Raw genomic sequence first — 24,085 nt, 5'->3', positions numbered from 1 at the left:
AACATGTATAAAATCAAATGACCTTTATTGCAATAATAATAGTACACTACATTTTTATACAAATGTCCTCAAATGTAACCTTGAATCATAAACAATGTATCCATTGTCTTATGTTTGTATGATGTTTTTACAATATATGTCATATCAGGCGACAGTGTCCCTTTCATCATGTACTTATTGAAGGTCATGACGTAACACTAGCAATGAGGCTCACAGCTTGAAGCCTGCATTACTGAGGCAAAGTTGAAATTCTGACCCCTAAGTTCATTTGAGGTCCAATGTACCACAGATATCCATGGTGGTAGTTAATGAATGAATACAAGGTGATATACATTATAATTATCTGTTGGTATGTGACTTCACCACGGAGTCTGACATTCATGGAATTCACCTAACATGTCTTACAAACCATATCACCACTTGTGTCATACTTTCCCTTGCTTTAATATTGCTCTGTATACTCATTCTTAGCTGTTGGTTTCTGTTGAAACTGTTGGTAGTATTTACATATTCAAGCTAAGTACCAGTAGGTATTTGGTCACATGACATACATTAAACTGCCTTTACTTCCAGAACTAGCAAACCACTGCCTTAAGACCAGCTGTTTATGGTTTTAATTAAACATAGCCTTGGCTCACTCCAAATCCTTATCTAATGACAGCTCTCTGCGATAACACAACTGACATTTCATAATATTTTGTAGACACAGTATTGTCATAATCACACAAATGACAGTCATCACGAAGTTGATCCATGTTCACTTGACATCTAATGTTGTCTTTATGTTCATGGCAGTAAGTTCAGCAATGTTCACTTAACATCTAATGTTGTCTTTATGTTCATGGCAGTAAGTTCCGCAATGTTCACTTAACATCTAATGTTGTCTTTATGTTCATGGCAGTAAGTTCCGCAAGGAGATATCTGAAGACATAAGGCACAGCTATCTGTTGCACATGATCACTTGACTGACAAATCTTACAATGCCACTGTCCACTGGTATTGGTAGAACCACTGTCTAGTACACTGGTTGTCCTTACTTGTAACATTCCCAGGATACTACCACATTTAGAACACAACTGGGTCTACAGACAAAACACAAATTTTGACAAAAATAAGAAATGGAAACCATAACACACATCAAAGCAACAGTCTACACTATTCTTCAAAGTCACCATTATTTCTTAACAAAGGATGTGACTTCATCAACAGGAGAGCAAGCAATGTTGACATATGATCCCGATATTTTTCTTCATTCGGCCAAGGAAAATATGAGTGACGCAAGGGGTTAAAGTCAAATGAGTATTATATTTACAATCATATTTCAAGTACCACACAACCTAGACGCTTGTTGTGATGTAGAACAGCCAGGGTATATAAATCCCATATTTTTGCAGGAATGCATTCAACTTGGCTTACACATGGTATAATACATGTACTTACCATTGAACTGTCTGAACAATTGAGTAACCTATCTTGAAGGAGAAATGAAGTGCCATGGGACAGTAGGGCATCACGTTCCATCTCACCAAATCGAATACCACCATCTCGTTTTCGACCTTTCACTGGTTGATGTGTAACTGTGTCTACTGGACCAGTAGTACGTACCTAGTAATGTACACAAATCAATCACTTATCGCAAATATGCTGAGAATTATAAATGGGGTTACAGAGCTCAACAACTTGAAAAGCTACAGAGATTTTCAACATTTCCTACCTTCGGAACTTTCATGGGCTAAATTTTCATACCAATGATCACGTCAATGTCATCTACTTGTATGGTATGATGCTCAATCACATACCATGGTATGTACATGCACCCACGTACAGTCCTAACTAGTTCAATCATAAACCACCCAGCAAAACTCAATTTGAGTCATTCACTCACACACACACACACACACACACACACACACACACACACACACACACACACAAACACACACACACACACACACACACACACACACAAACACACATACATACATACATACATACAATGACAGGTAGGATAAAAAACAATTGTAGTACCACTGACAATATATATTTCTATAACTGCTCGACTGCACAGGATCTAGGAATTATTCAAACTATTGCCCCAATATTTTATTAGGTCTACACGTAATCCTTGCATCCCAACTCTACTTAACAAAAGCCGTACAGCCGTACAACAGTATTCCAACTCCCTAACTTACTGTACCTGGAATTTATCTTCCACCATATGCCTAAGTCTTTGATAGTATACAACACCAACAAAGATGTCTGCCTCTAACTCTCTCCCGTCTGTACCACTGTACATGCGTTCGTTACCATAGTAATTGTATCCCGCTGAAAGTTGAACACAACATTTATTACTATGACCATAGACCCTAAAACAACTATGACATTAACCTAACACATCTTTGATAGTGAGACATGTACATCATGGTGATTAAATAATGAACTTGGGTCAAGCAGAACTAGGGTTAAAGAATTTTTTTATACTTTGAGTTAATTATATTACTTGTCAACCAGAGGCACCAGTCTTATTTATAGTATATTTCTGTCTGTTACCTGTACCACTGGTAAGGAAATCATTATGTACAGTACTTGACCCAGATAAATGGTTATGGCATAGTGTCCTTGTCAGATAGGGGGATTGTGGTTGTGGTATCTCAAACAGAAACTGCCTTTGAGCTAATATGTTTTTTGAACTCTGCACTAACCGAACAAAAAGGTGTGTAAGGTTTGTACCTTGTTTGAGTAATTGTCCAAAGTAATTAATAGCAGGATTATCTTCTGAAAACATAAATGGAGTAGCATCATGACACAGACCATGTGAAGCTCCAGCCTTGCCTGCCATACTTTCAATCATCATACCTACAGACAAAGAAATACAAGTTATAAATTTATCCTCCCACTTTCAACCATATGTTATTAGTAACACTGAAGTAAAGCACTTTCTCTAAGTGCTATACTCGTTCATAGCATCCATATCAAGTGTAAAAGTATACTGTTTCAATTGGTTTATTTACAAGCCTAGCAAGTGGCCTTTCTAATGTGGTCAATTAGCAAATGAAACAGTATACTTTTACACTTGATATGGATGCTATAAATGACTGTGGTATATACAGAAAACACTTTACTTTGGTGTTATGGGCTGTAAAACAGTACATTTGACAACCAAAGTTGTCGTTAGTTTGAAAAGTTAAAAAAATTCATGATTTCATTTCTTGTTTATTTCTCAAAAATGAACTCAAAATCACAGAATAATTTCTAAGGTTTCTATAACTGTCTGTATGTGTACACTCCCATTAAATTGATAATACCTATTGTCATTCTTGAAGGGAAGCCGTGAGGGTTAAATAGGATGTCAGGTGTCATTCCACTCTCTGTAAATGGCATATTTTCAGTTGGCCACAGTTGACTGCATACTCCTTTCTGTCCATGTCGACTTGAAAACTTATCTCCAATTGTAGGATTCCTCTGAAACAGAAAGTGGTGACACTTTTATATGGAGAATAATTAAAATATGAATACAGACATTTTATACATCAGACATTCGGATTTTATTAGCTCCTTCAGATGCTGCTCATTGGAGTCAATAAATGTCATAGCCAATTAAACACTATGAAGTCACAGCTAACTCCTCCTGATTGAATCATAAAAGACATTCTACTACACAGGTGTGTTAGTACTGAGTTACATTTCCTACTAACACCATGGCTCCTTTTGTGGTGATGACTTCATGACATTCATTAAAAAAAACTGCATCTCCACCTCTTATTATCACATATACACTCACATTCAAACCATGTCATAGAGTTGGGTTGTCAGGGGTAACATGGTATATAATTCATTACTCACCTGGATACGTAGCGTAATATATGCTTTCTGACAGACTTCATTTCCGAGATCTTCACCACACAGTTTGACATTGTCAACTACAGCTTCTTCATGGTGTTTGAAAATAACTGTTTTTGCTTCTCTTGTTTCAACATTAATATAACTAAAGAACACAAACACAGACAATTTTATACTTTGTTATTTTGACTCTTCTATTTTGGGAATTTCTTTTTTTAATCTAAATTTTTTTCTAAAATCTAAAGTTGAATATTAAGTAAGTTTTGATTTTGATTACAGTAATAGTGAAGTGTATGAAAACCTGATCTGTGAACTTTATCCATGATAGATAGTGGGGGTAATATAACATAATATCACGAAGTCAGTTCTGTTAAAACTTGAGTAGTAGTACAGTGATAGACACCTCTTGAACCAATCAGTGGCACCAAACAAGATGACGCTAAACTGGGGCAGCATGGGAATTGACCTGACCTGACCTTACCTATGATGGGCGACGACATGTGATTGGATACTCATATTCTTTAACACAAAAGCTATGTTCCTCTTTATTTGTTCTATGCCATCAAAATAATAAACAGACACACAATTGTGTTTTTTTATTTTATTTTCATAATTACCATCGTTTTCAATAACTTATAGCATGATTCACTTCATGATGTGTATATTTATTTCATCTATTGCTTTCACTCTACAACTGAGTTGTTTACATAGTACTTACCCACATAGAACACCTCTAGGTTTAATTCTTGAACCCACAGCTGGGAAGCCGTCCATGTCAAGAGAGCCAGCTGCCTTTTTATCATCTGGTAAACAACCTGAATTGAATCAAAATTTGGAAGATGTTTGTAACAACATACAACTCTCTTATACATTGTAATACTTTGTGATTGTCAAATAAGATGTGAGTCACATACACTATGTATCGTATGTATTGAAAAAATAACTCATACATTTATGAATACCCGACTCTTGTTATACTAATTATTGTCAACAGTGTGTATTTATCATTTCAAATGAACAAAATACATGAGTGTGAAATGAAATTATACCTGTTATAGCTATTACATTTCAGCACAGGATGTGATAAAAACCCACCATATATGTGAACAACATGGCATATTTGCTTCTGCATAAGATTCCGTGATCTCCCAAGTTACATTTTCATGAGCGCAGGAAGTGAAAGTGCAACAGACTACATAGCCAGCAAGTGTGAATACAAATACTAGTACACTGAGTGATCACGTTAGCACTCATTCATCACCATAGGACTCTTGTTATAACATGTTCATCCAAAGATCACGACAATATATAAAAAGTCCTGTAACTATGGAAACTTTAAGATAACTTACCAAAGACTAGTGTCACTTGTTTACTGTTTTTGTTACCACTTAATTTCTTCAAATTTATTTCTTCAGTTTTGTAAATAGTGCCATGAGCAAACCCTCTTTCATAGGACGACTTGTTAAGAATCATAGCGTCTTCCATATCATACCCCTATATACCATGGATAGAGTGAAATCATACATGTGTTATCGCCTTCCATATCATACCCCTATATACCATGGGTGGATTGAAATCATACATGTGTTATCGTCTTCCATATCATACCCCTATATACCATGGGTGGATTGAAATCACATGTGTTATACTCTTCCATATCATACCCTATATACCACGGATGGATTGAAATCATATATGTGCTATCATCTCCATATCATACCCCTATATAATATATCATCGGTGGAAAAGCACACCTATCCTCGGTAGTCACATGTGTACAAATAATGAAGCAGATAAGGGGTACTTACTGTATATGAAATCACAGCTACGACTGCATTTGTTCCAAGGGGAAAGTTATCTAGATTGTATTTATCATATGCTGATGGTCTAACTATTGGACTTTGTGGTGTTTGAAGTCGGTACAGTTTATTATCTGTCCTAAATTGAAGTGTATGAGATGGCATTCCCATGGTTTGTTTTCCCATCTGTAACAGAAGTTGATACAAACAAATCATTTTAGACTTTCTTGTATTTGGACTTTGAACACTTTAATTCTGATCTATTGTCTAAATGGGTATGAAGGTATTCTAAAAGAGGCAAGAATACCATATACAACCCATAACACCAAAGTAAAGCATTTTCTGTATGTACCACAATCATTTATAGCATCCATATCAAGTGTAAAAGTATACTATTTCATTTGCTAATTGACCACATTAGAAAGGCCACATGCTAGGCTTGTAAATAAACCAATTGAAACAGTATACTTTTACACTTGATATGAATGCTATAAATGAGTGCAGCACATAGAGAAAGTGCTTTATTTCAGTGTTACTAATTGTAATATAACACTTTGCAGTGTCAACAGGGCTATTTACAATAATTAGAATAATTAGTCCCAAATATTTTTCTAAGTTCAGGAAAAGGAAAGGAAAGTCAAATGACATAACAATGTTTGTCGCTAGAGTCGAAGGCACAGAATAATAACTAGTAGTTGTCCTGACTATTAGAATGACCCATGGTATTGTCAGACAAACAGACAGACAGACAGACAGACAGACAGACAGAGATACATTTAGTCGTCAAAAATCAACCAGTCAAACATCTGATCAGAGAGATACACATCTACTTTTTACTTCATTATATCTATGTTTTACAAACCTGACATTGGTACATATTTCTTGGACTTTGATTGAAGTCAGAAAATGGTGTGAGACTTGCTACGGTACTCAATAAAGTTGTCTCACTGAGTTCAACATGAGTTGTCAACTAAAATACAAATAAAGAACAACATAGTAAAAAATCTTAGTTATCATACCTAGTTAGTACATAATTTACAATTCAAGCAAAAAATAAAAGTGGATTATATCTTCAGTTTTGCTTTCACAAAATGTCAACGTTATGTAGAGTTTAGTTAAAATTTCAATGTTAATTCATTATTGCTGTAAAAATACCAAATATGTTATTTACTTACACCTTCATTGATTTCCTCAGGTATGACTGCAATATTCATGTATACCTGCAAATCAATCAAATCTTGGACTGAGATATTACGTCATTTGTTCTATAGCAAACACTCAAACCACTGTAATTACACAAATATAAAAGCCATTCGGCCATATTTGATTCAATTGCAAAAAAGACGATGTCCATATGTGTCACATAGCATTTTACTTTCGTGCCAGGTTTGGTTGAAATCAGTTGGTGCATGCCAGAGATATGAGGGTAAAAGCATAGACATATGGAACCCAATGTAATAGCCCCCTCCAGACAGTGTCCGTTGGGGGCTAATAACACACAATTTAAATGACTTTCAATTTTGCATCCTTCTCAAATGCCTAAATCATTTACTAGGTACTGATTATAAATGATTAATATCAACTATTTCTTAAGTTACTGGTTGCTATGCCTACCTGTTCAAATGTACCAATCATTTCCTGGGTGTTGGTGACTAGGTTAACCACAGGCCTCATCATCCTGGCTACAGTTGTAAATAGATAGATTCCTGGATACTGGCTAGCTTTACCTGTCATTGGAACCAGTACAATTTCCATCAGAGAAGGAACCTATAACCAAAAAGATTACAGGTTAAAATGTTTCTGACCAATTCATATACTAGTGACATTACAGACATGGAAACTCATGAAGTACTGGTAAGTGATACATGTATGTCAGGACAGAGAAACTGCCTGCATAGCTCAGAACAGAGAAACTGCCCATCTGTGTCAGGACAGAGAAACTGCCAATCTATGTCAGAACAGAGAAACTGCCAATCTATGTCAGAACAGAGAAACTGCCCATCTATGTCAGAACAGAGAAATTGGCCACCTATGTCAGAACAGAGAAACTGCCCATCTATGTCAGAACAGAGAAATTGGCCACCTATGTCAGAACAGAGAAATTGGCCACCTATGTCAGAACAGAGAAACTGCCCATCTGTGTCAGGACAGAGAAATTGGCCACCTATGTCAGAACAGAGAAACTGCCCATCTATGTCAGAACAGAGAAATTGGCCACCTATGTCAGAACAGAGAAACTGCCCATCTGTGTCAGGACAGAGAAATTGGCCACCTATGTCAGAACAGAGAAACTGTCTATCTATGTCAGAACAGAGAAATTGGCCATGTATGTCAGAACAGAGAAACTGCCGAGAGATTAATAAACACAAGATAGTGATATTGTGAGAATGTCTCATGATCTGTAAGTAACAGATTTGACAATGTATAAGCATATAGTGATAATACTATTATGACACTAACCTGTTGTTTGCCTCTAACTTTCAGTACTCTCATTTTGTTGACAAAGTCTGATGCAGAGTCCATGGCAACTCGTCCTAGTACACATCCATCTAGAAGTACTTCATAACAGTCTGCATAGTTAGTTGGGGGTGGGCTGTCTAATGGTGTCATGCCAAAACTACACAGTAATCTAGGTAGCTGTACTATAGCTGGTTGATGATTTACGACCTGTGCACAAAATATGAAGTTTAACAATTTGTTTACCATGATGTGAAGTATGACTGGTTGATGGTTTGCAGTTATTGACTTGAAATACTGAGTTATGACTTGTTAGGGCCGATCACACAATGTCACACAAGCTCAATAAACAGACTTCATTTAGGACAAACCCCCCTCCCCCTCCCCATAAATGAAAGTTCACAAGTGTGACATCGATACATTTATATATGATGTAAACCATGGTGAAAATTGTAGCAGTCACACCATTATAATCAGTGCAATGTCATAACATGATGGTAGACACATTAAAATACTATTGGAAACCCATGCACTGTACATCACATTAGATGTAAATTTTAATCAACTTATCAACATCTCAGTAGTAAATACAGAACCTGTTATCATTGAATGCGTGAAAATTTTCGAAATTTGTGAGAAGTGTGAAAATGAAGTTCAGTAATTGCATTGATGCCCAGACCCCCCCCCCCCCACCACCACCACCACTTCCCCCCCCCCCCCCTTAATCGAACAAAGTTCACTTATTGCATTTGTGTGACATTGTGTGATCGTCCCTACGGGGTATAGAAAATACTGACATATCGTATTAATTAGTTCTACAAGTTAATATTTCTGACCTATGTAATTCAAAGTCACAAAATAAGATAAAAGTCTTAGATATGTGATATATTCTAACTCAGAGAACCAACAGAGTTTACATATCTACTCACCTGACAGGAAGCAGTCATGTGATTCAGAAGTCCACATGGTGCACCATCGGGAGTGTGTACAGGACAAAGAAACCCTACAACAAAACACAACAATATCAAATACAAAAATCAGAAAGAATTGTCTAGCTGACATCATACATCATTGTAGAAGGGTTTGAAAGCTAAGTCAGATGTGTACTGATTATCCGCAGACATTATCAACTTATATGGCAGGAAAGTGATACATTTAGACTTCTTTTAGCACCTTCCCATGAAGCCTGTGATTCCAGTAGTAGTTTAAAAATACCAGTGATTTTGATATTTCAGATATGATGTAGCTGTGGTTTACCCTTTAAAAATCTAGTAAAACCTGGCATTTCACAGACTTACCCCATGCTTCAGGCAAGAGTTTACGGACTGTTGCAGTTCTTATTTCACAGACTTATCCCATGCTTCAGGCAAGAGTTTATGGGCTGTTGCAGTTCTTATTTCACAGACTTACCCCATGCTTCAGGCAAGAGTTTACGGACTATTGCAGTTCTTATTTCACAGACTTACCCCATGCTTCAGGCAAGAGTTTACGGACTGTTGCAGTTCTTATTTCACAGACTTACCCCATGCTTCAGGCAAGAGTTTACGAACTGCTGTAGTTCTCATTTCAGAAAAGAAAGCCCCTCTATGAACACAGCGAAAATGTGAGATATATCTCCAGAAATTCAACTTGTCAGCTACAACTGTTAAACCAGTCGCCTAAAAAAAAAACATCACGAAACCATGATAAGAACAGGACAAGTTGTCATCATGATATGTGGGTGAATCTCTGTAAAACAATACATCGTAAATTCCATAAAACTGATTTATCAAACTTAACAACCAACATACTAGACAGTAAGATATGTCGTGTTGTTCAGCCCTATCACGGCTTCTTAACCACGACTGTACTAATCTACCCAATATCCCACATAAGCAACCAGACTGGGTTGCAGCCAATCAAATTTCACTATGTTCTAATAGGTGTCAAACTGACCATGATGTCAGCCTTTCAGTGCTGATTTATGAGATGACACCAGTCACCTAATCTTACGTCAATAGTAAACATAACTTTCCATCCAAAGTCTGGTATTTTAGTACAAACTAGTAAGTATATCACCATTATACTATAAATTCCATCAAACTGATTTACCAAAGTTAACAGACAACATACCTGCATCAGACCGAGTCCAGTTTTTGTTTGCAGGTTACCAGTTGCTATCAAGTACTCCATAGCACGGGCTACATCAATTGTTTTACGTAACGCTGAACTCATGACATCTACAAGTGTTCATATAAAAAAATACCAAAAGTACATGAAATGAATTGTCTTAGCAATTGAAAGTTTGAAATGAAACTATCCCAATTCTTGACGTGGTGAAAACAAAAAAAGAGAAAATATGTTTTTGTGTGTTACTTTATTTAGTTGTTCTGCCAATATTACCATTTTGAAACTTAATTCAAATATTACCAGGTAATAAAAAACTACTTACAGGAATCAAGTTCAAAGGTTACTCCCTTGCTTGTGGCCATTTTATCAATTGCAAATCTCAATGATAGCAACCAGCTTTCCAACTTTTCCTGAAAAGAAAAGATTTATTTTGTTATTAAGGGTGATAAATAGGTAAATACTATAGAAATTCCAAACCAACCATCAGACCTTACATTTAAAACCCAAACCAACCATGACAACTTACTTTCAAATACATAAGGTATAGATGACCTCCAAGTAACACCTCCTGGTTCATGGGACTGTCTAAATTTTCAGCTGCACATTCTCCTTTTGCGAAGGAAAACAACTTCCTTACCATGAATCTGAAAAAAAAATCACAACTAACACTTTAATATAAATACGATAATAATAATAATCTTTATTCATCCAAATAAATTTGGAAATTTGTTGAATGCTCACTACAAGAGCAGTGCCCCAGTGGCCTAGTATTGAGAAAGCAGGAGGAAACTGGAACAATTACATGAAGTATTAAGGAACAGTCTACCTTCGTGTATTCGTAATCTCAGCTCTTTGTAACTTTTTAAGAAAAGTGTTAACGCTTTTATATATGAGAAATTGTCTGAATTGGAAAAAAGTGAGTTTGTTTATTTACTGTAGGCTGGTCTCGCTCCGTATGTAGTAGCCGGGTCAGTTTTTTAGTATATTCTGTCTGCTATGTACATGTACAGCTTTTTCGTCATTTTTTATGCAATGTAATGTTTGGTGTGGGAGGACCACAATGGAAATAAGTTGTTAAACTTTTTTGTGTTATCCTCGGCAAAGGTATTCCGTGCTGTATTTGTTTGTTTGTGAAAGCTGTAGTGTTATTTCCGTTTTTGTTTTGTGGTTTCCTGAATATTTTTTGCCAAATCAAATCAAATCACACACAACACGATACATTGTAACACTTACACAAGGATATTGAACTTGTCATTGTCATTATTGAGATGTATACAGATACACTGCTTCAGTAAGAATTTACCAATCTGGACGTCAGTATACCACTCAGGAAGTCCTAGTTTTATCCTAAAATTCTCCCCTAGGTATCTGAGAATTGTCTTTTGGGAAGTGAGTCCTTGATTTTGAGCCTGTCGCAACATTCCTTTTATACACCTGTCAAAAGAACAAATTGAAACTTTGTTATTGATTTCAGGATATATCTGGAAAGAGAATTAGAAAGAAAACTATGGATACACCTTATGTCCAGGTATGTCGAGAACAGTGTGCAGTTTAAACTGTGTATGTGTTTATTTACATGTAGAGGCATTAAGTCATTTCACAGAGGTCTTTGTAGTCAGCTTGTGTCATTTTTTTGGAGTACATCTAATCTACAGACTGTAATTTTATTTGCCACAAAAGAAATATTACTTGTTTGGTGGAGGAATTTTCAACATTAATATTTCATCTATTTTAATTAATCCTTGACATGAGTCAGGAAGACCATACAGGGGGACTTACACCTATAAAGATTAAACCTTGATATGAGTCAGGAAGACCATACAGGGGGACTTACACCTATAAAGATTAAACCTTGATATGAGTCAGGAAGACCATACAGGGGGACTTACACCTATGAACATTAAACCTTGGCATGAGTCAGGAAGACCATACAGGGGGACTTACACCTATAAACATTCACCCTATAGACATATTCAAAAATTAATAAATTTTGTTCTAGAATTCACCAGATGACATGAAATAATTATGATATCTCATTTTCTCACCCTTTGTAGAAAGTATCACTTTCCCTTCCTTTTAGCAACTCACTGTAAATATAATGATCTGTCGTATCAATCAGGCCCTACAGAAAGTAAACACAAAGTAATGTAACTGTTATTAATTTCCTCACCAATAAATTGTCTTGTAGTCCTCTTACGACAATAGAACATTGTGATGAGGATCGTTGACCAAGACAGATCGAAAACTCAATGCTAAAAAATGTTGAACTGCCTGTGTTTGTAACATGTAAAGTTTAATCATGTATCTATGACACTGTACTTATGTTTCCTTGTTTTGGCAATGTTCTTTTTTTGAAGAAGAATTCGTCAATAATATGAATATGAATATGAATATGAATATGAATATGAATATGAATATGAATATGAATATGAATATGAATATGAATATGTGTTATAACATTTGTAAATCAATTGATCAAGCAAGCTGATGAACATTTTCTGACAATGGAACAGTTATACAACTTGTGTTATTTGATATGAAATATTGAGTATATTCAATATATGTTTGGCAATATTGCTTCATTTTGTCAACGGGTAAATTCCACCATTTTCTGTCCTGATATTGATGGTGTAATGCCCAAATGGCATACATTTATTGTCAAAGGTAGAGGCTTTGGCTGTCTCTGGATCAGTGAACACAGTTCAGTCAGGAAATACATGCTTCAAGTTTGATACTGATGATTTACCGATAGTTATAGGGATGTTATAAATAGTTGATTAGAAGTCATCCTCTATTAGGGGTAGACCTTGATTTAATGTTTGATATGAAGAGTTAGTATCCCCCCAACCATCCCCCACCCTATCAAGCACACACATGCACAAACACATGTACATATGCGCACACACAAACACACACACACACACACACACACACACACACACACACACACACACACACACCTTGCCTTGCAAAGATTGTATTACCTTCAAGATCATAATGACTGGTACAAAAAACTGTTCTTTCTTGTATTGAAAACATAACTTGACACTTCCATTGCTAAGGTAGTGAAGAACAATATTCTGTGAAGAGAAAGGACAAAACACACTCATTACAAGAGTTGATTATAGTACAATGCAGTGTATAATACTATGACAGAATCCCATGACATGGGAGTGTCTGTGTTAGATCCTCTAGATATTTGCATGAGTATTTGCAGTGTTCTCCACAACTGAACTTTCCCAAGTGTAGCAAGTGAAAGTGCAGCAGAAAACATTGTAAACACTCAGGCAAATATACCCAGAGTACCCATACTGGTACTCACACGTCATAGAGTTCTGTTATCATCACAAAATGTTTATCAAAGATTTTTGCATATTTGCATATTATTTTGAATATCATTTGCATGCAGGCATGCAATAATATTTTTGGTATAGCACTACTGTGAAAATACCACTACTAGGCATGTGCACTGGTGCAAGTAATCTCTGGTACACATGTATTAATACATAGATATGAGGAGTGTACTCTCCAGTTTTATCTATTTATCACAACTACATTCTTTCAACATTGAAGGACCTTCATTTTACAGTATATCAGCTTACCATTGCAGTCTGGTCACTCTTGACACATCTGATAGAGATACCATACTCTGTAAACAGTTTGCCTCGTGTCCTCCACACTGGTCTGTATACTGCCATTGGCTGTAAAGACACGACACAGTAAGAGACAAAATGTTCACAAGTTGTTATGGAATTATTCATCTAGTGAAATCGATGGTAGAAAATGTATGTCAAAATGTATGTCCACGTGTAACTTGAAATAATATCACAATGTTTGCAGAGTTTTGGGTAGAATGATTCATTGTTGTTAGCATCTGTGGCAAGCCCACAATTACTGTCAGAATGGTGTGTAGGGTCTATGGTTAAATTCATGACAGGTACATGGGGAGTTTAGAGTCGACGTATCTTTTGTGTCTGACACAAAATTCCATTTGATTATGTAAAGGTATTTAGTTTCCTTGATAAGGAGGGTTACCAGAGTCAAAGTTCAGGGTTACTGCTAAATGATTGGAACAATATTGAGAGCTATGCTTATATTGGATGACTTTGGTAACTTTGTGAACTGTGTCAGGGACAACAATTCAATGTGAATGGGTCCCAATTCCAGCTGATTAGTTTTACTACTTTATGTCGCCTCTTTGAGTGAAACTCATATTTGTAGTCTGAACATAGTACATATCAATAGACTGGTCATTATGAAATACTTACAAAGTTTTTCCTTGGAAGTACAATCATTCTAATAACTCTTTCTATACCATTGACAATAAAATAACCACCCATCTCTTCAACTTCTTCATGTCTTTGAATCAGTTCACTTGGTGACAACTTACTTAGATTACAATGCTTGGACTGTGGACAAAACAAAACATGAAAATTACTACTATCACAGATACAGTAGTGAGTATAAAGCTTGAACAGTTCGAGTTTTTATGGGGATTGCCACTGCAGGAAATAAAGGTATTTTTTCGTAAACTTTTGCTTCTAGAGAATAATTGCATGATTTTACATCACATACATTATATGTGCTTAGGATTAGATTGGGATTTCAAATTCCCAGGTGGAGAAAGTGCCAAAATGCAAATACCAAGTAGCACACCTGTCAACAACATCAGTGTGATTTACATGTACTACTACATTACTGTACTTATGTACAGAAAACTGAATAGCGCCCTCAACCATGGCACTGAACCATATATAAACATGCCAAGCTTAGGGAGCTCATTTGGAGAACACTGGACAAATACCAAATGAAGCAAGTACATTTTTGCACAGAATTTTTTCATAGTTTAATAGTATTTTTTTAATAGAGCTGTAGGTATAAAGAGTAGCTCAATTAGTTAGTTTTGTAGAGATGGCTTTCCCTTGGGCTGGTCCTATAATTTCCAACAATACACTTGTAATCCTGGCAGTGTTTGGGTAGTGCACCACTCAAAGGACATCATGGCTGAATTGCTCAAGCTATCTGGATATTATTATACGAAAACATCTAGAAACCAAGCTATCTGGACAACAAGCTATCTGGATCTGGATATCGTACAAAGAATTATTAACTTTAAGGTGAGCTAGTTTTTGTGTACACCAAACACACTTTACAGCTGTTAAAACTAGCCTTGACAAGAGGTGATGAGCAGCAATCTAATTGTGAAATTTATTATTCATATTTGTTAATTTCTCTTCTCTTTTTTTTGTCTGTTTATTTTGGATAAGTGTCACCTGTGGTGCCATATTGAGGAAATCGCTTCATTTTCCATTCACAGAATGCTCAATGTGTCTTTTCATCTCAAGACAACTGAGGAGTTCCTGACAATTAATCAGACCAATGACCCAATGGAAAGTGTCCTGTATGGCACCAAGGAGTCATTAATATTACAATTTTTTTTTTTGAATATTTTTTTTTATTACCCGGTAGTCCAAATCAAATTTGGAAAATGAGAAATGGTCACCACTTGTGCAGTGGCCGAGTGTCGTAGCGTTAACATCACAACATCTGATTGTAAAGCATTATCATCTTTGCTATCCATGCTTTGACTAAGCAAAGATGGCAGACAGTGAAGAGCAGACCAAACAGTCAAAAATCCTATCACTCCTAATGTCACTTGTCAAAATAACCTGAAGTAGAAAAGAAACTAGCTAATCTTCAAACCACCATTGACTATGTTGGTAATATTATTTACACCTTAAAGTATGGAGGAAACAGAGCTAAAAACCAGAACTTGAATACTGGTTGTTAGGAATACAGGTTATGGCAAACAGAAGGCATTGGCAGACACTATGAATACCAAGAGAGGAATGCATTCAACTTTGACTTCATGACTTTCTGCTTAGTGTAAAACCTGGTAAAGATACTGGGAGTTGAAGATGGTGTTTTGGTTGCCTTGACATAGAGATTATAGGATTATTTTGATGTAAGTAATTTATCTATTCTTTCAACTATTCAAATAATAACATTAAGATCACTGTCTTGGAGACTTCATGAATCCATGACATAGCTAGCATACAGCTAAAATACACAGATATCTCAAAAACAATCATTTACATCCTTCGATATGCTTCTCAGATTTAAGCTGACTTTGACAATTACAGCACAGGTGTTCATCATGTTCTGATCATGACTAAAATGGATGAATGGATACAAACCAAGTCTAAGAGAGAAGTTGAATCATTATCAACCAAAGGCAGGTAGGTACTAGGAAATGAAATCCTAAAAAAGAACCACATAATAATAGGAAAGCAAAAATTCCTGAACACAAAATAAGAATTATGCACAAGAGATATAAAACCAGAAGAAAACAAAAACAGAATTACAAAGAACAATAAAATAAATGACTGATGAGTTGGACTTTTAATGAAAGATTTGCAAACATTTTTTATTTATCATTATAAACCCTGGCCTTGTGGTGTGGCCAAAATTGTGTTTCTGTCTGTATGGGCATTAAGTTTGTGAGAAGTCATCTCTCTATTGGTATCACTCTAGCGTTGATGTATTTTTGTATTACATTCCCAGTTTGTATTACTTTATTTCAGTTAAATGTTTCTCAGAATACCATTATTAATTGATTCATTTACCTGTACAAATGTTTGTTTTTAAGTTTTTGAAAAATGTGCCGACCCAATTGGAGGTCCAAGTTGTATTATAGTAATAGAGAAGAGGAAATTCAGATAAGGTATTCGGCATGACAGCAAGTAAACATGTGCTTCTCCTAACATCAAGGCCTGAAGGGTGAACTTTGTTGATACTCCTTGCTGCTGCTTGGCTTGCATGCTACTGCGCGCTGTCTGGACCTGTATTGCATTCAATACATGGAACTCAACTTACACCAAGGGATACTACAGTAATGCCAATGGTTAATTGGATTCCAGTCTGAGACACTAACTAAGTGTACTTGGTACCGTGTACAAGGGCGAGTTCTCGTCTTGTGGACAATTGATATACAATACCAAGGCAATAATACACAAATATTGTGTTTCCTTCCTTCTCTTTGTTACTTTATTTTTATCACAAACACTCTCCATCAGATAGTTTGTTTTGAATGATTTTTACAAGTAACACAGTAACATAGTTCTTTGTCTTGATGTGTACCCCCACAAGTGTAACCATGTAATACATGTATGGTGTATTTAGATTCTTTGCAAACACAACATTAATGGCAAGGAGATCATCTTATATATTATTACTATTATTACTTCATACACATTTGTTTTATTGGTAAATAAATGTCAAAATTAGTTTAATTAAGTTATTTTCAATTTTTTTTTATTTTTTCTTTCAACCAGGAATATTATTCACACAAATGTCCCTGTATATGAAATACCCAGTAGTACTGGTCACTCTCTATTTGGATGTAGTGAAGGTTAAGTTATTTATTAACTGATCTTTAAATCTGAGAACTGCCTGTCCAAAAATCAGTGGTCAGTTTTTTACCTGTTTTGCTTAGGCAAACAGACACGGCTTAGTGTAGCGTCGTTTTCAAATATTGTTTATTCCAGCCTTTGCTTTGCTGCTTGCAACATCCATCGCTCGTCCTTGCCATTTTGTTTTGTTCTCGCCTTCGTCATTTTCGTTCGTCTTCTCCAGTAGTTTACTCTGATTTCTATGTTCGTGATTGACCATGCTATCACACAGTTTATTCAGTGAACTGGACACACCATCAAGGGACTTAGATCAACTCACCGGGTTGACCGTACCACATGTACCATTGGACCCAGCCAACAATAACACCAACCAATCCAATATGGCGGCCCCCATCAACGAACTTCCAGCAGGTACCGGAATGACAACCACACCTCTACCTCTTCATCAACTCTTGTCCGACCTGGATCCCTCCACGTATTCTGGACACCCTAATTTTTCGAACTCCTACAGACATCTCAACCAAACCGATCCGAGCAGACCCGTCATCACACCGAGAGTGGATTTAGATCCCATGATTTACTTACAAAGGAGTACTAAGGGTGAGAAATATTTAGACATTGTAGACTTTGTCCCCAATTCCTGTACATTTACTGTGGCCGACCTGCATATCGTTAGTACCGGGGACGATGGTGCTTGGCTAATTCGGCACCAAAGAAGGTACGTTTAGAAAACATTACAAAAGAACAATGGTTTGGTGCTAATGCATGTAAGTAATTGGCCCAAAACTGACCAAGTACAGGCAGAGTTACGAGCTCGCAAGTCTCAAGTACGAGTGACGTCTGAACGTATATATACGGGTGACGTAACGAGCTCGTAAGTCTGAAATACGAGTGATGCGGCGATCCTTTAATGACTATCAAAGGCCCATCGCCTAATGATCATTTTATCACGTATAGACAATGCATATGGAGCATCAAAGCACATGACAATTGTCTCGAAAATTTGGATGATTGACTTTTCAGCTGCCTAATTATTATTCACCACCTATTTAACTATCCTTACACAACCTGTAATTAACAAGTTTAATCAGAAAGGATTCCTTTATTTGAATCTGTTATAAAATATCGTGGGATATGTTCCCTTCACCATTCTCTGTTTATCCGGTAATGATGGAACATCTTAGAAGAAAAGACTGAATTGAACTTGAAGGACGCGAACTTCTGTGACTTTTGACTCCAAAAAGTATTCCTCCGCACCGCTCACATTAATCACACCAAGTTCAGAGCCGATTATACTTCCAAGTTACGAGTGAATACAAAATAACATATGCCTAAACGTTAGCTTACCGAGAATTTTTTTCATATCAATGATAAGAGCATATCATTATTATTACATTTAATTTACAACAACCAAATATTCACCACGTACTCGCGGAATACGACAAGCGTGAGTCCTCTGCGTACTCATCGAAAATTAGGACAACTACAAGAGTATGACGTCACCCGTATATGGAAATTATGAGTTCAGACGTCACTCGTACTTGAGACTTACGAGCTCGTAACTTGGTCAGTTTTGGGCGAATTACATACCTCGCTAATGTGCTTATTTTAAATGAACTGATTCAGAGCGGCAAACTTACTGCCCAAGGAGTACTGAATTACCTCGCATACACCAGTAAGGTGTCGCAGCAAGCCAGTCGTTATACTTGGGTTTCAGTTTTATTACTTGACAGACAATACAGGCAGCTCCAGGCAATGCACAATTTTCCATGGGGCAGTGATATTCCCCACCTTTCAACCATCACTTTAAGGGAAAGGCCACCCCTCCCTACTAATGTGAAATCATCTTATACCAAGTCATCCTCTCCCCAGGCCTTCAATCGTCCAACTGCCCCCATAGATACCCCATCAGGTAAACCCATTTGTTTGCGGTATAATAGGGGAAATTGCAATTTTCAGTCATGTAATTACGCCCATGTGAAACACCCGCCATTACAAGTGTTTATGTAAATCTAGTCGAGCCGTTTTGATTTATTTTGCCATAATATGGGGACATACTATTTTAGCATTTATACCCACAGACACTGACAATTAGTCAGGAAGTGTGAGTAAATATTGGTAAATGTTGGTTAATAAGACATGTAGAGTGTAGTTTTTGTTTACTGACGTCTATTACAACCACCAGCAATGTATTTTTTCACAATGCTGTTGAGTTTTATTCACCTGTTGACTACGCTCGTCATAGGCTACATGCTAACGATGTCCCTGCCTCTATGACGTCACAAAATCATGTGGTCTAGGTGGAACCGAAAATACCCGAAAACTCTCGAAGTAAATTCGAAGGGAACTGACTGAAAAAAGGTCATTTTAAGGTGTTTGCAGACGCTTTTTTAAAGTTTTAAAACCACAAATATGTCGTCTAGCAAAATAGCAATAGTGATTGTGAGCATTTTGAATCACCTTTAAGTATATGCACAAGCCATTATATTCAACTTCAACAATGTGACAGATTTTATTGAGAAATTGGAGGAGTCGGATGTCACTGTATAGAAAGGCATGACCGGTGACATAGCCATGAATCAAATCAACGTGAAGAAAGGCAGCACAGATGAGTTGGCCATGAATCAAGTCCATGACCAGTATATTACCACCCTCACAAGTAATATCAAGCACATATTTCTAAGCAAAGATGTTAGCATCTTATCAATCTTCAATATCTTTAACAATACTAGCTTCCAAACCAACGAGTCAGAAGACTATGGCATTGACTGTAAAAACTCTTAACATCATGTTTTCTACTGATATAGGCAAAGTCCAATCATTCAGCTGATGCAATTAACAAGTGGCTGAATGTCAAGAATTTCACCAAAGACTTGAACCTGAAACAGCCAGACCCAAGACCATAGGCAATTGCCAAATTTCTATGCATAAATCAAATTATTCCACATGCATTTCCATAACTTGTGAAGCTAGCCAAGATTGTTCATGTATTACCATGTCACATGGATGATTCCAAAGAGACACTTTGCAACTGAAGATTGTCAAGACCACTCCTGCAAATCGTTTAAACCAAGCTAGTGTCAACAGTCTTGTTCACACTGCCGTGGATTAACCATCAGTGGTTAAGTATGATTTCAAGGGTGCAGTCAATGTGTGGGCAAAGAAGAAGAAAATGGCAGCCTTTCACTTTACATAAACTCTAATCTAACATCACATATGTGTGTTAGTAGGACTTTCATTTCTCAGAAACATTTTACGTGAACTGAGAGACTAACCATCAGATAATTTTGTGATGAAAGTGTTGTGTATTGCCAAGTTTTCTACAAGTTTTCAATCATCTGACAAACAATGTAATCATCAATTCAACTGGTTTGTGAGAATAATTCCCATTGATCAACTCCAATAAATAAATGTAACACTGAGGTGTTTTATTTCAATATAGGTTTCTGCAAGTTGTTCTTATAACTTGAAATGACACACACCATAGACTATTTCATTAACTTGATAATCTTTATTTAAACTATTTTTACAAGCTCTTCTCTTGGTTTCAATGTAGTCCTCTATCACGGCTGTAAACTGTAAAATGTAATATCTCAGTTTTGTTGTAATACTCATCTTAAAGTGGCCTTATAGATGAGGATTGGGTATTTATTTTTGGATATTTAATTTATAAAATTCACACGTTCAAAAGTTATATCATGACAATGGAGCAATGTTTACTCGGGGCTACATTCAGACAATGGGAGTGGACCCGTTGCCAATCTGTTTTTTACTTGTCTGTGTTCAAACCCAGACGTTCATCATCAAAATGTTAAACTCACCTTGACCATGATAGGAACTTCTCCTAGTGATGTCTCTTGTGAACTCTGGACTTGATTATCTACCCTCCAACTTACTTGACCTCTCAGTCTAGCCTTGTATGTACAGCCTCTCTCTCTACACTGTAAGGAGAGATATGATAATGTCACAGAGAAAAACATAACATTTCAAAAGGAAATTGTTTTGTAGCTAGCATTGTCATGAATAAACTAACAATGTTTTTCAGTAAAACCTATCTGGAAACATTATTATTAGTGTTTATATAATGCGTGTCTTTGGTAAAACGGAGGGTGAATTTGGCTTATTTTGCAGACTACATTCAGTGGAGTGGCGAATTGTATAACTGCTCTCCCTCAGTCTATGGTTCTCATTTTCAAATCAAATTTCTTCTATAAATAACATCTTTCTGGAATATTAATATTAACAATTCTTGCACAATGTCAACAACAGACTTAAGTGATTTGATTGGATTTTAACATTTACTTTAAATGGTGATGACTTGTAGTAATCAACTCACCTCAGTCGGGAAAACTTTCATCTCTGATGCATGTACATTTCCCTGTGCTATTGTTGGAACTCCGATAGATGCATCCTAAAATATCAAGCATACCATTGTTGAGATAACAAACATAACATCCTCCACTATACATGTAGAACAGGACCTACCAATGCTGACTGCAATATTGATACCACCTTGGCATAACTTTGTACAATACTGTGGCCATCATATTAAATATTGCATCAAGGCATAACTTAAAACACTGTATTCCAAGTCCTCCGGGGGATGCTTTGACATTTGATTGGCATGATATATCTTTCAATGATGTAATGTTTGTCAAAATTAAAGTCAATTAACACCAATATCTGAGTGGCAGATATGACATGATTTAGTTTTATGTTGTGCCCACAACACAATGTATCTTGCAGGATTGAGAATGGGTCCATGCACAACAGCCTCTTATAAGTTCTGTAACTTGTTAGAACGCCGACTGCAAACATGTACTTTATAACATAATGTTGTTTTGACTGCAAAATGATGCATTTGATCGATAATTATGCAATACTTACTACCAATGACAAGGATACTTTTTGTCCTGTTTGCAGTGAGAATTCTACAGGTGGTATATCAATAACTGCTAGCTTTAATCCTTCCGTTAACATGAAATTGAAAGATTCAATGTGCGGCTTCGTCAAGTCTTGCAGTACCTGGAAAACAGTACAGTTATACAGAATAATACAAATTAGTACAAAATATTTAGGTAGATAGCCAAATCGTCATATTTTGGTTGTAACTGCTGAAGCGGAAAGGTTAAAGCATGGAGGTAGGATTGTATTGTATAACATTGGGACTTTTTTGAAGATAATTGACAAACAAGGAATACGCCTATCCTGATTACAAGCCCCCCCCCCCCCCCCACACACACACACACACACACACATCCCATTGAAATTTGAATCATGAATAGTCAATAAAGCACACATTGGCATTGCTGATTAATATAAAATGACATGGCAATTAAGGGAATTAAACTTATGGGTGCTAACGAGCACAGAGTTGTGAAGTCATTTATTCGTAATCCATGATGAAATGCAAGTTTTTTATATACAACGAGGTGTTTTTACACAGTATAAATAGTAAACTTTGTCGTCCACGTGTTGCGGCTCCGCAGAAACGAAGCAGCTAAAAACCATATCTACTAGAGGAGAACAGTTTACGAGAGCAGTCCAAATGTATTAGTATAATTCTTTAAGAACAAAAAGTAGTGAAAGATATTTCACCTGGTGCTGTTTTTGCGGAGGTTTTCCGAATTTCGGATCCGTAAGATTGCGAAACGTGGGCGCAGCCATCTTGAAGCACGTGCAATCGTTGTTATGATTGTCAGTTGAGGGCGCAATACTATGCAAGATAAACATCACGCACAACAGATGAAGACTTCAATGTCATTTAAGATCATAGACCCTCCACCAACGTTGGTAGAGGGTCTATGGTTAGATACCCACGGCTCGATTTCTTTATTTACCTCTATTTCCTTTGTTTATAATTGTTTGTTCCCGGAACAACGAAATCGAAAACAAACTACAGTAAACAAAGTTCAATACAATTATACATCAGATTGAATTGTCCAATATCATGCCCCTAGTTTACCAAATACTCCTCATGACAAACATAAACTTCAGGAATCTTAGTTAGATTTGTATGGAATATTGCCAGGACGATGTTTTCGCTTTCGTTGTGTAACACCCCCCCCCCCCTCAACTTTCGGTTTTTTAGCAACTAGTGACTCTTGAAATTTGAAATACAACAGTAATTACTAATATAGACCTTGGGCTAAATATAGATAACTCACATGGGAACACTCAGAACTGATCCATTTATCAATAAAAAGTCAAACAGTCCATCTGTCTGCCAATCGTTAAAGAGTAAAACATATATACATGTATTAATGGGCTTGGAAAGTACATGTAATCTCATTATTCTCTTTATAGCTTAAAACCTAGCCATATCTTGCACCGACCCAGTTCACCACGGATAACAAATCTACCGATTAATACAATATTACAATGTAAAAAAAATCGTAAAGCAACGTTCAAGTGGGAATTGAAGAAACCACAACGCTACCGCCTACAGAGCAATATTCACACAATCTT

At 36.4% G+C, this 24,085-nt stretch overlaps 1 protein-coding gene across 1 annotated transcript; it reads right to left on the bottom strand.

The window, feature by feature from the left end:
• Positions 1 to 73: 73 nt before the first annotated feature.
• On the bottom strand, positions 74 to 23,284 carry LOC144433729 (DNA-directed RNA polymerase I subunit RPA2-like). Its single transcript, XM_078122083.1, has 27 exons — positions 23,216 to 23,284; positions 22,505 to 22,642; positions 21,954 to 22,028; positions 21,439 to 21,558; positions 14,474 to 14,614; positions 13,808 to 13,906; positions 13,190 to 13,285; positions 12,251 to 12,327; positions 11,439 to 11,639; positions 10,732 to 10,849; positions 10,528 to 10,615; positions 10,209 to 10,315; positions 9,619 to 9,754; positions 9,026 to 9,099; positions 8,100 to 8,306; positions 7,254 to 7,406; positions 6,815 to 6,859; positions 6,502 to 6,609; positions 5,649 to 5,825; positions 5,190 to 5,334; positions 4,559 to 4,655; positions 3,844 to 3,985; positions 3,306 to 3,462; positions 2,731 to 2,856; positions 2,198 to 2,325; positions 1,441 to 1,605; positions 74 to 1,082 (listed from the first exon to the last, which is right to left on the bottom strand). Exons 1-27 carry the CDS (start codon positions 23,282 to 23,284, stop codon positions 864 to 866), a joined length of 3,408 nt encoding a protein of 1,135 aa, XP_077978209.1. The 3' UTR covers positions 74 to 863.
• Between the last annotated feature and the right edge of the window lie 801 nt (positions 23,285 to 24,085).

The sequence above is a fragment of the Glandiceps talaboti genome, chromosome 4, assembly GCF_964340395.1.
Source record: "Glandiceps talaboti chromosome 4, keGlaTala1.1, whole genome shotgun sequence".
Classification (NCBI taxonomy): Eukaryota; Metazoa; Hemichordata; class Enteropneusta; family Spengelidae; genus Glandiceps; species Glandiceps talaboti.
This window is presented reverse-complemented; position numbering and strand designations above follow the sequence as displayed.